The 12,165-nt window shown below is 42.7% G+C and overlaps 1 protein-coding gene across 7 annotated transcripts in view; it reads right to left on the bottom strand.

Annotated features, from left to right (window-relative positions):
• Window positions 1-12,165, bottom strand: part of TTLL3 (tubulin tyrosine ligase like 3) — a 23,515-nt gene extending 11,350 nt beyond the window's left edge. The window contains exons 1-9 of one of the 7 annotated variants that reach the window (XM_075831668.1): window positions 11,966-12,045; window positions 8,805-8,862; window positions 7,060-7,128; window positions 5,096-5,174; window positions 4,480-4,584; window positions 2,746-2,846; window positions 1,664-1,841; window positions 1,090-1,151; window positions 677-805 (exon numbers count right to left, since the gene is read on the bottom strand). In XM_075831668.1, coding sequence (XP_075687783.1) covers window positions 677-805; window positions 1,090-1,151; window positions 1,664-1,841; window positions 2,746-2,846; window positions 4,480-4,584; window positions 5,096-5,174; window positions 7,060-7,071 — 666 coding nt within the window. In that variant the 5' untranslated portion in view covers window positions 7,072-7,128; window positions 8,805-8,862; window positions 11,966-12,045. Of the gene's footprint in view, window positions 1-676; window positions 806-1,089; window positions 1,152-1,663; window positions 1,842-2,745; window positions 2,847-4,479; window positions 4,585-5,095; window positions 5,175-7,059; window positions 7,129-8,804; window positions 8,863-9,267; window positions 9,615-11,965 lie in introns of those variants that run through there. The other 6 variants (XM_075831667.1, XM_075831665.1, XM_075831666.1 and 3 more) reach the window with 6 other exon arrangements.

The raw sequence follows: 12,165 nt of genomic DNA, 5'->3' as shown, positions 1-12,165 counted from the left end.
GGACCCATCAGGTCTAATAATTATCTGATTTGCTTTAAGCAATTATAATACTACTAGCGACCTTGGACAGAGCTTTGACCACAAGAGAGATAGCTGTCATCTAATCCTCCTTGAATAGTGTGAACACTCATATTTGTTTCAAAGAGGACTGATTACTTCTGACATGTCTATTTTAGTAAATACTTGTATTCCCCATGAAATAATAATTCCGGAAAAATATTTTCTTAGAACTCTGTATTGTGCCGTTCCTCTGTTACTCCTCCTAAAAATGTATGAATAAATTAACAACTGGGCGTTACTATTCCCATTGTCAAAGAGTTGTGTCCCTACACAGTCTCACTGTCAACACTGATTGGACATTGTCAGTCTGTGTAGGGTCCCACCCCCAACTGGTAACACCCAGTTGTAATTTTTTTCTTACATTTCTGGGAGGAATAACAGAGGAACGGCACAACGTGGAGTTCTGAGAAAAGATGCTCCAAACTTGTTATTTCATGGGGAATACAAGTATTTACTAGAACAGACATATCAGGAGAGGTAACAGATCCCCATCAAGGAATTGTATAAGATTAAAGGGTCTTATTTTTGGGGGAAATAGCGCCACTTATGTCTATGTTCTATAGGGCTGAGCTGCAATACCAGAAATGGTATTGGACAACCGAACCTGAAGACCCACCTTGGTCGTGAAGGAGCCAGCCCTGGCATAGTGGTTCATCATCTGATCCTTCTTCAGGAACCTGCAGTCCACAGCATCTCGTCTGGTTGTCCAGATAAAATAGGGGATTTCGTTGCGGACGAGTCTTGACTAAAGCGGCAGAACGTAAAGAGGATGCACATGGTTATATCTCATGATGTTGTCAACTATGGGGGAGACATGAAACAATTGAAAAAAATAGGCCTGGTCAGTGTGCATGATGATGGATAAGGTGGAGACGATAGATCTCATCCTATGTGTATGATCAGCTTCCTGAAATTCTGACCCCCACTTCCACCACTAGATGGCGCTTTCCATAGTCTGAGTGTACAGCTCCTACTGAATAAGCCTGATGCAGGACATTGCAGCCATGGGTCAATAGCATTGACATTTACCATTAGATCATAGGTGCCATCTGGATCCTCATCTTTTTCCTCCTCTTCCTCAGCGTCCTCATCTGGAGAATGAATGAACAGCAGTTTGCTCATTACAAGAAGTTCCTTCTGTAAAAACTTTGCTGAAATCTTGAACCCTGGTGCATTGCATTGTGGAAGATGCGGTTTTACCCTGATCCCATCATACTACAATTTAATGTGTGTGTGCTATAAACGCTACATCTCTCACAATGCACCACAGCATAGCAGGCAAATTTACATACAAGCAGCCTGAGAGCTAACAGAAAAACAGCAGAACTTTGAAAGCAAAAAGGATGAATCAGCCATGCTTTAGTGTGTGGATTGGTTGATTTTTCAGGGGGTGGGGCCAGTACAGTCACATGACAGCTTTCGCAGCCTATTTGGAGTATATGGTGTATCTCTACCATATTGATGGAGAAGCGTTTCACATTTTAACATGTCTGTAGTGAAATGTCTTATGAATGCTGATTAATTTTACCTTCATCTGATATGTATATTTTTTTGAGTTCTGGGATCCTTTAAGAATCGCCCCATGTTTTCCCATTTTATGTACCGTCATCATCATTTCCACTTCCGTCCCCATCATCTTCTTCATTTTCTTCATCTGCGGCCTTTTCCTTTTTCCGGGAAGCCTTCGTGACCTTGGGCAGCTTCTTCTCCACCCATCCTCGGCTGCGCAGGCAATTACGTATCACTGGGTACGGGCCATGAATACTGAATATCTTTTTTTGCTATTTTTGGTCAAATATAATGAAACGAAAAAGAAAATTACAAGGATTAAAATGAAAAAAAATTCTGCCGCCAGTTTCTTTACTTAAAGGGGACTTTCACCTAATGTCATACAGTCTGTAGATGACACCCCTGATATCTCAATTAAAGGGACCATTATAGCAAGCATTGTGATAGAAACCTCAGAGCTGACCTCTAGTGGATCAGGAGGTCAATATTGCACCAAGGTGGTCCCTTCCGCTTGAGGAATTGATGGGTGACCCATTGGTGGTTACATAACATTCCAGAAGATACATTTAAAGGGGTTTTCTCATCAGGGACATTAATGACATATCCACAGGATATGCCATAAATGTCAGACCCATCTCTAGAACGTGGTTCCCTAAACCCTCTTTCCACCTTTTTTTAGTTCCGTTGCATCCCAGGCCACTTCCTGATTACATGGACGGAAAATATGAAGAGGCCCGGGGGAGGCGGGAACAGAGAAAGGTAGAACGGGTTTTAGGGGCCCCCCTTCTAGAAATAAGCGCGGATCCCAGAGGTGGGACCCGCATCTATCTGACATTTATGGCATATCCTGTGCATATGCCATAAATGTCCCTGATAGGCAAACCCCTTTAAGTGGTAAGCTTTGGCCATTTTTCCATTTACCTAATCACTCCGTTGAGTTAAAGCGGTTGTCTGGCATTAGAATTAAGGGTCTACGTCTAGTATTGCAGTATGTACTGAAATTGGGCTGAGCTGCAATACCCGATGAAGCCTATGGACAAGGGTGGCGCTGTTTCTTAAAAACAACTGACCATTTATTCTAATCTCAGGCGTATCTTTTTTCCCTATCATCAGGAGCACAATTAAATTAGTAACTAGTAAGGTTTCTAAGGCTGATGCGGAATTCATCTCACTGACCTTAGTTGCTTTTTCCACTAGGAGCTTGGCAATTTTCAGGCGATCTGGATTAATCATCGTGTTATTAATGATCTTGCGCATCCGCCCTTCAGCAGCCGTCACTGTGTGCACACAAGAGGGATGTCAATGTGATTAACTACAGCCGCACCTGTGTCAGGAGTGAAGGTGACCATAGACAGCGGGCAGCGGTTACACTTTCTGACTGCTGCAAAATCTTTTGCTGAAAAGTTCTGTATGTATGTATGTTGAGGTAGTCCAGACAAGTTTATGCCTCTGGGAGGGGAGAGTGCAGTGTGGCAGCTCCAGTATTGGCAGATTGGTGGGGAATTAATAGAAATGCAAACAAATATCCAAATCAGACAATCACTAATTTAATTCCTAAAGATTTATTTCAAGGGGGAGAGCCTATAGACTGTTGCCAGCCACCTAATGTCTAAGGGTGCACTTTGGACAATCCTTTTTTCTTAGTTGGTTCCCTTGATGATCAGCTAATCACAGAATGTCCTGCTGCTGAAACCCTAGCGATCCAACTGTGAACGACTTCAGCAGCAAGTGTTCTATTTCCCTGCAGTGCCACCACAGGTGAAATGTAGCATTACACAGTTCTCATTAATATCAATGGACTGACTGACTAATAGCAATGCACCAACACGGCAGGTCCTCCAGAGATAGAGACGCTTTTTGTAGACACTCTCTACTCTGGTTAATAGATGAGAATCCTCAATGGGGGACCCTCTAATTTAAAAATGGGTTCCCTAAGCCAGACAACCCCTTTAACCCCTTTCTGATGGCTCATTTTATGCTTCATTCCTTTCCATCTTTTCACTCCTATCAATGGCCATACGCCACATATTACTGAAGTTACAGTATTTCCGAAAGTCAAGAAGAATAATTCTCCTTGGGAAGAGTAAGGAAGAGCCAACAACAGAAACCAGTGCACCCATCGCTTTACTCACTCATCTGAATCCAACCCAAACCATCAGTGGTCTCCAACCTGTAGCTCTATAGCTGATGCACAACTACCACACCCAGCGTGCAATGACAACCGGAGGTAGATGTAGTAGTTTTGCAACAGCTGAAGAGCCACAAGTTGGAGACCACTTGACTTGATTAATACTATATTCTAAATGTAAGCAATGGGGGCAATTGTGTAAGTGCCGATGGCTGAGGTGGGCACACAGTGGTGCCAGATGGCACAGGCCAAAGCCTTATAATACCGCCAGGACACAGGGATCCTGAGATTGCTTTCATGACCCCTTTTCAATGATGTATCCCTTAAACAGATACCATTATAGCCTATTGGTGATGTATACCACTGCATAGCCTATATTTAACCGTCAAATGTAGGCAAAAAACGTGATGTGAGCATAGCCTAAAGGTCCTATTACTCGGGCCAATGATCGGACAAACGACTGGTCATATGAATGTTCGTTCCCGATAATTGACCTGTGTAATCAGGGCAACGATCAGCCGAAGAATAAGCAAAAGTTTTTCGATCGCATCTTTTACGCAGCAAAAAATATCTTTGTCGGCAGCATATCTCCCTGTGTAAACAGAGACGCGCCGCTGACATGATGGAAGTGTATGAGGACGAGCGATCGGAGTAACGATCGCTCGTCCCTCTGCATAACCAATCATAGCTCCTTGTAAAAAGGAGCAAACGAGCGCCGATCAACTAGCTGTCTCATTGATCGGCGCTCGTTTTCATATTGGCCTGTGTATAAGGAGCCTCACCATCTTGCTTATGCTTCTCAATCCCAGAATGAGGTTTCTTTTTGAGGTTTCCATTGAAAATCTTCTCTTGTCCTTCACACAGAGTCTGAAGATTCCCAGATATTCCTAATAAAGGGGTACAAGTAGATTTATCATTAAAAATTTAGTGGCTCTGATATATAGAGGAATTTACCAAATAAAAAGACTCACCCCTTCTACCCAGTATTGTGTAACCGGTCTATTTCATGGGTGATTCAATTGTGGGAAGGTCCCCTTTAATACTTAAAGGGTAACTAAACGTTCAAAAAAATTCTGACATGTCGTAGTGACATGTCAGAAGTTTTGATTAGTGGGAGTCCGAGCTCTGAAACCCCCACCAATCTCAAAAAGCGGCAGAAGTGTACAGGCTCAATAGAAAGTCGATCAGACGACGCGGCTTAGCGCTCCCTGTGCGCTTCTGCCACTTCGTTTTAGTGATCGTGGGGGGTTCAGTGCTCGGACCCCCACCTATCAAAACTTCTGACATGTCGCTATGACATGTGTGTCTGTGAGGGTGGGGGATTGTGTGTGTGTGTGTGTGTGTACATATGAGATGATCTTTTAAAATTGGAATTTCAGGATTTCAAGATTCTGATACCTGTTTCTTCCATATTTGATGTTTTGTCAGAATGTTCTGCCTCTGGCGTCTGTGTTCCAGGTGAGGGCTGGGGCTGGGGCTGTGTATAAAATAAAGTTTGGTCATATTCCTCTGTCACTACAGCTAAAGACATATCAGCCGGCAGCACCAACACATTATTGGATTGTTTTCAGGTACTCAAAAATAAAATGTGATTACAGAACAATAGTAAAAAGTGGACTGAAAAACATCACCAGCTTCAGTTATATAATACAGTGATTATAGAAATTGTTCTTGAGCACCATCTAGTGGTGGGATTGGTTGTGAAGTTTTTGTAATATTTTTCTTCACCATGGAGTTACTGAATTAATAATAACAACTTTTTATTAAATTCGCACTGCATGAGCCGCACCATCGGGTTTACATTGGGGACATTTATGTTTTACATTAAGGGTATGTTCACACACAAACTCAAAAACGTCTGAAAATACGGAGCTGTTTTCAAGGGAAAAGAGCTCCTGATTTTCAGACGTTTTTTAAGCCACTCGTGATTTTCGCTGCATTTTTTACGGCCGTATTTGGAGCGGTTTTCTATAGAGTCAATGAAAAACGGCTCCAAAAACATCCCAAGAAGTGACCTGCACTCCTTTCTTGCGGCCATTTTATTTACGCGGCCGTTTCTCAAAACGGCCGCGTAAAAAAATGGCCCGTCGGAACTGAACGCCGTTTTTCCCATTGCAATCAATGGGCAGATGTTTGGAGACGTTCTGCTTCCAATTTTTCGGCCGTTTACGGCCCGAAAATAGGCCGTGTGACCATACCCTGAAAGCTGCAATTCCCCTTACAGCATCACAACCCCAAATTCTGAGCCATAAATACTACGATCATGGTTGCAGTTATCCCGGCCAGATGGATTTAGTGGGACAGCCCAAATTCTTGGATACAATAAAAGGAGGTGGGAGCTTACCTATGAAGGGGCTAGGTGGATTGGGTAGAACTAATATATATTACGGACCTAAATTCTACCTCTATTCTTCCCTTTAGAGGCCTCCTTTACGCACACTTTTATTTTTAGGGTTATAAAACGTATGTAAGAAACGTCACGCATTTCAAGCATTTTTACGTCGTTTTGGTGGCTTTTTTTAATTTAGTGTCATTTAGTGTTTTTCCTGACATTTTTGAAATCCTATGGAAAAATAAAATCTAGAAAAAGGAAGCCATACCAAGAGCATGCTACGTTTTGAAAAAAATGCCACTGACCCTAAAAACGCTAAAAACCACCATAAACCGAAAATTATGTAAATGTAGATTTTCCAATATTTTCTCACATTTTTCTAAAAGCTGCATAAAAACCCACCAAAAATGCAAGTTAAGACTGTGTGTGAATCCAGGATTCAGATAATCATGGCTGCCTTCTTCAAGAAACAGCGCCACACCTGTCCACTGGTTGTGTGTGGTATTGCAGCTCAGTCTCATTCGTGTCAATGGAGCTGCAACATCAGAACAAACCACGGACAAGTATGGCGCTGTTTCTGGAAGGCAGCCATGTTTTTCTAATCCTGGACAACCCCTTTAACAATTCCCTGCAGATGGAATAGGTTAATCACGGGCATCTCTGGTGTGTCTATACAGGGTGTAGAAGTTGCAGTCACACCTGGACCCGGGTCTATCTGCTACATGGGCAGCACAGGAGATGTCGGTGAAGGTTTGGGGGCCCTGGTACCGATTTTGCATTGCCGTCCAGGTACTTAAAGTGGCATCACCTCTGGATTGAACATATGGCAGCAATGTCAATGCAAGAGTGATGTAACTACTACTCGACTGATAAAATGACTTGTCCTAAATATTGGATCTTCCAGTGCCGGCCCCAGTGACTATTTTTCTATTTGCCACCGGCTCTTAAAGTGACAGTCCCCCAATGTGTGTAGGTGGTAGGTAAACTGAGCGATCACCGAGTTGTTCCACAAACATAAATGAATATTCACCTGGGTAACCATGGCGACGGCGGTGGCGGCAACTATTGTCCTTTGTGTAAAGACTTCACGGCGACTGATCTGTAAACACAATGACAAAGTTATTACAAGGCCTGCGGACAGAACATGGGGGCGATTTCAAAAACATTTCCCCTTAAATGTAATTCTCGGCCTCTGATGTTGTTAAAAGTTCTATACAGCAATTTCTTTAGTTATATCTGTTTTTGGGAAAGCTGGGTGACAACCGATATGGCCACTATTACATTCCTCAAAAAGGAATCTGCTTTCCATGACTCCTGAATGGCAATTATGCCTAGTTGACAGCGATACAACCCCCAAACCATCCCTGTGCATTAAGGAGTCTGGGAAAATGGGTTGCAACCCTTTTGGGAACTGTAATGGTGCCCATAAAGATCTATAGTCAGTGGCGTACCTACTATAGGGACATGACTGCTATGGGGCCAGTGGTAGGAGGGGACTCGGCACTGAACTGCTATCCCTGTCACACTGTCATAGTGGATACTTGCAGCTGCCACTAGGGGGAGCTCACTGCATACAGATTTATACAGCTCCCATTGACTTCAATACAAGTTGTATAAATCCATGTGCAGTGAGCTCCCCCTAGTGGCTGATAGAATTAAACCATTTATCAAGTCAGACCTTCCCTATACATTTATATTATTAAATTTACAAATAATTAATTTTGGTTCTAAAACAAAATGATGGACATTTAATAAAGGCAAGGAACATGTGGCAGAGCTTTTATTGGAGAGTTGTGCCCATTTTTAATTTTACTATAGGGCCCTAAGAATGGACGAGAAATATGGAAATAAACAGTGCCCAGCCCTCGTACATACAGTAAAGGTTACAATATCAATGGGCCAAATTGTAAGAGAAGATATTTGATGAAGTCTGAGCTCTACACGTGCGGTATATATATATACACACATACATACATACATACATACATACATACAGGAAGGGGAGGGGGGTTAGTGAAATTGAGAAGGGGCAAGGTACAAGGCCTGGCATGAGCCTCTACCTTGCTACAACCCACAGACTGAGATCTAAGCCCACCAGGATCTGGCGTAGATTTCTGCTCTAATTTATGCCAGTATTCTGGAGTAAATTATAATACATTTGTTGGGGTGCTGTGGCGCCGCACCCTTTTGTTAAGCCACACCCCCTTCCAACAAAAGTAGTCAGGGTGTTGTAAAAAGGCAAAAGTGCAAATTACAACTTTTGGGCCCTTTTGCTACTTTTCTATGCCAGAAAACTGGTGTAGATAGGTTGATAAATTCCCCCCAGCATTAAATGATAAAGTTCTGTCTGCCTGCCGCCACCACTAGGGGGAGTTTATGAGCTTACCGCATACTGATTATACACTGAACTCAGTAATAAGCCAGTATGCAATCAGCTCCTTCTTTTGCAGGATTTTTTGTTTCTTTAGGAAAATTAGGAACAAATCCAAGAGACAGAAAAACAAACATGAAATCTTCTCATTTATAAAAACCAAACATACCTGGAAAACATGAAAAGGATTTTGCAAATATTTCACACCAGATAACTGCTTAAATAACAATTCCGCAGTAAAATGTTTCTATGGGAATTGCTCCCTCTAACTATAGCCACCACCCTGTGAAAATATTAATGGATGGAGGGAATTTGGCATCTATAGAATATCAAAGAATCTGCGGAAGAGGGCGCTGCATGCTATCATTGAGGTTTTCTGCAACCAGAGATTGTAAATCACTAACATTATATTCGGGAATTTCCTTTCATGCGATTCTCCAACAACGACTCCAAAGCAACTCCCTGTAACAAAGTAACAACACACATCACATCTGATGATACATTATCTATATTATTATCATCTAATTATTCCTATATTATTATCATCTATATTATTTCTATATTATTTATATTATTTCTATATTATTATCTGTATTAATCCTATATTATTATCTATATTATTTCTATATTATTATTTATATTATTTCTATATTATTATCATCTATATTATTCCTATATTATTATCTGTATTATTTCTATATTATTATCTGTATTATTTCTACATTATTTCTATATTATTTCTACATTATTTCTATATTATTCCTATATTATTATCTGTATTATTTCTATATTATTATCTGTATTATTTCTATAGATCTTTCCAGCAGGACATGGAACAATCAGAGGTCTATGCTCATGGCGTCTTACCAGGCAGATCAGTACATGGCACATCTAGCAGGCAGGGACATGGGTGACAGTGCTGCCCCTCAGTTTTCAGAGCTGTGATGCCCGTGAGGTTCTGCCACAGAGCCCACTCCCTTGTGATCCTGCCCATGACATGCGGACGAGATCCCTGGATAATCCGTCCCCTTCTGTTTGCTGTCACCTGGGTGATCGTCTCCCGGGCAACTAGGAAACACAATGCTACTCCTCCTGCTGTAAATGGCTTCCTAGTCAGCTCTGTAATCCATCTGACAGCTTGTTTGTCACCATCTATGAACTCAGTATAACCTTAGTCCACATCTCCACCGTAGTGCAGGTAGGAGGCAGACGACAAATCTTCTGCATCGTAGGACTACGAACACACGTAGCGGATTTGTTGCAGGTTTTCCGCCTGGATTTGCAGTCAGAAAATCGTATTACAGTAGATTTTCGCAAATCTCATCCACGCGCTGCAGAAAATTTCCGCGTGAAAATTGACCTGCGGTGCAGATTTACAAACACGCAGCATGTCAATTTCTGCTGCGGAATGGTCACAAGATTTGAACTCAATGGAGAGGGTAAAGTTGGCATTTGTCGCGGATTTTGATGTGGACTACGTGCAGATCCGAAGCAAAATCTGCCAGTCCAAAACACAACAACGCAATTTTCAAAGATAAAAAAAAAAGACTATACTCACCTCCCCTGGTGATCCCATAGTAATGTGTCCCAGGTCCCCAGAGACTTGTGGGGGACCAGGGACGTGTTGCCGCAGGAGGTGAGTATACGGTAGTCTTTTTTTTATATTGGCTTTTGTCCGCAGCGGTTTGGTGCGTATTTTCGGGCAGATTTCCCCTATGGATTCCAGGTCGGATTTGTTGTGAAATTTTCCACAGCAAATCCTCATACACATTGTTATTGACATCCAGCTCCAAAATGCCAGCGCCTTCCAAATCAGCCCGCTCAGGGCGTGCTCACACGTGGCGTTCTTGCATTGTATTTCCGCTGCGTAAAAATTACGTCTACGGGAGGAATATTCTGCAACGCAGATCTCTCTAGTTTTTGTGTTTCAGAATATTTTTCCCGTAGTCATACACTGTCGTTTTACGCTGTGGAAGGACAATGCAAGTACGCCACGTGTGAGTGTACCCTTACAGTTCAACGTATATATAATACGATTATAGAGATCATCACAGCAGCACAGTGTATTTCAAGAGATGGATGAGCTGAACTTGTGAGAGGAAGTGACCCGTATAAAATTATTTAAGATTTTCTCAGTGCAGCGCTGCCACCTACTGGCTACTCTGCATACTACTACTGAAAAGGTTTGTCCAACACGACTCATGACAAGGCCGATAAGACCCTGCTGATCCCAAAAATGGGTTGGGGAGATCCAATGATGGACATGAGCCGTGAAGGTGAAGTCATTCTCCATAAAAATTAATGGTAATTATAACAGGGAGATCACCAGTTATTTCAATAGAGAGTGATTGGGCAAGAATGGTCATCAATGATCAGTGCCAGCCTGTTTTTCGGATCACCAGGGTCAGACCCCACTGATCTCACACAACCGGTCTAGAAATTTTTGGGATAATCCCTTTGAAATTTGTACAGCCAATATATTCAGACATAACGATGATAAATGAGTGCCCCCTCGTTTTAATAAATAGAAAGTTATAAAAGGGGTTCTCCCATGAAGACAACCCTTGTTCACATGCTCTATTAAGGCATATGGACGTCATAGAGAGCTGCTCTGGCAGACTCGGCCTGGCAATGTATTAATTAGATGGCTATTAATTTAAATGGCCGTCTTGTAATACTACATTTCGCCTGCAGTGGCCACTGCTGGGGGAATATGTCTTGCCAGACAAGACGAGATCCGGACCCGTGATCGCTGCAGCAACTGCAATCTGAAAGGGCTGGTCTCTGATTTTTAAAGTTGTTGTACGGGATTAGAAAGACATGGCTAATTTCTCCAAAAAAGACACCCCTGTCCACAGGTTGTGGCTAATGTTGTCTTTTAGCTCCATTGAAGTGAATGGGGCTAAGCAGCAATACCACACAGAACCTGTGGACAGAGGTGGCACTGCTATAGAAGAAAGCAGCCATGTTTCTCTAATCCAGTAGAAAGTCTCTAAACGGTGTGTTCCCAGAATTAAACCATTTCTCATCGCTGGGACCCTGACATTGTGAGAATTTCGGTACCAAACCCCCAGAACCTCCTCACCCCCCCCCCCCCCCTGCAGTAAGAAGGAGCTTGAATGGAGCAGCAGTCGAGCATGCGCCCATCGCTAAAGTCAATGTATAGGAGAATAACGGAAACAGCCGAGCAGTGTACTCGGCTGTTTCCGTCATTCCCATAGACTTTGACCGGAGCGTCAGTGCGCATGATCGAATGCCGCTCACTTTAATGTCCTCGAGAGCAGTGAGGATGAACAGGGGTTTGGGACCCCCCTTCTCATGATCGGTGGGGGTCCCAGCGTTTAGACAATTTAAAGTAAAGCCTTAAAAACCCCCCTTTGTACCAGAGTAAAAAAATTATCACCCAACCACGGAATAGGTGAGAATTTTTCTGGTACAACAAAGGCTTTTCTTTAAATAATTACCCCTCCCCCATCCACCCAAGCACCATCTGTAGGCGCTGTGTGGTTAAAAGGACATTGACAAACGGCTTACAGCATGGCATTGCGCCACTTTGTCCACTAACCGTCGCACTACTACACCCCACCGTCCCCATACAGTCCTGCAGTGAGGCGGCAATGATGAGATTTCCTCTTTCTGAAGTCATCTTGCACGTTCGTTCGGCTGCTCAGGAGGAAGCGGTCTGGAGTTATTTTTGCCTCTCATCTGAGCGTAATTTCCTCCCATAAATCACCAAACCAGAAAATTATCACTAGGCCTCGTTTA

This window comes from Rhinoderma darwinii, chromosome 7 (genome assembly GCF_050947455.1).
Source record: "Rhinoderma darwinii isolate aRhiDar2 chromosome 7, aRhiDar2.hap1, whole genome shotgun sequence".
NCBI lineage: Eukaryota > Metazoa > Chordata > Amphibia > Anura > Rhinodermatidae > Rhinoderma > Rhinoderma darwinii.
Note: the sequence above shows the minus strand (reverse complement) of the source record. Positions and strands in the feature narration are given on the sequence as shown.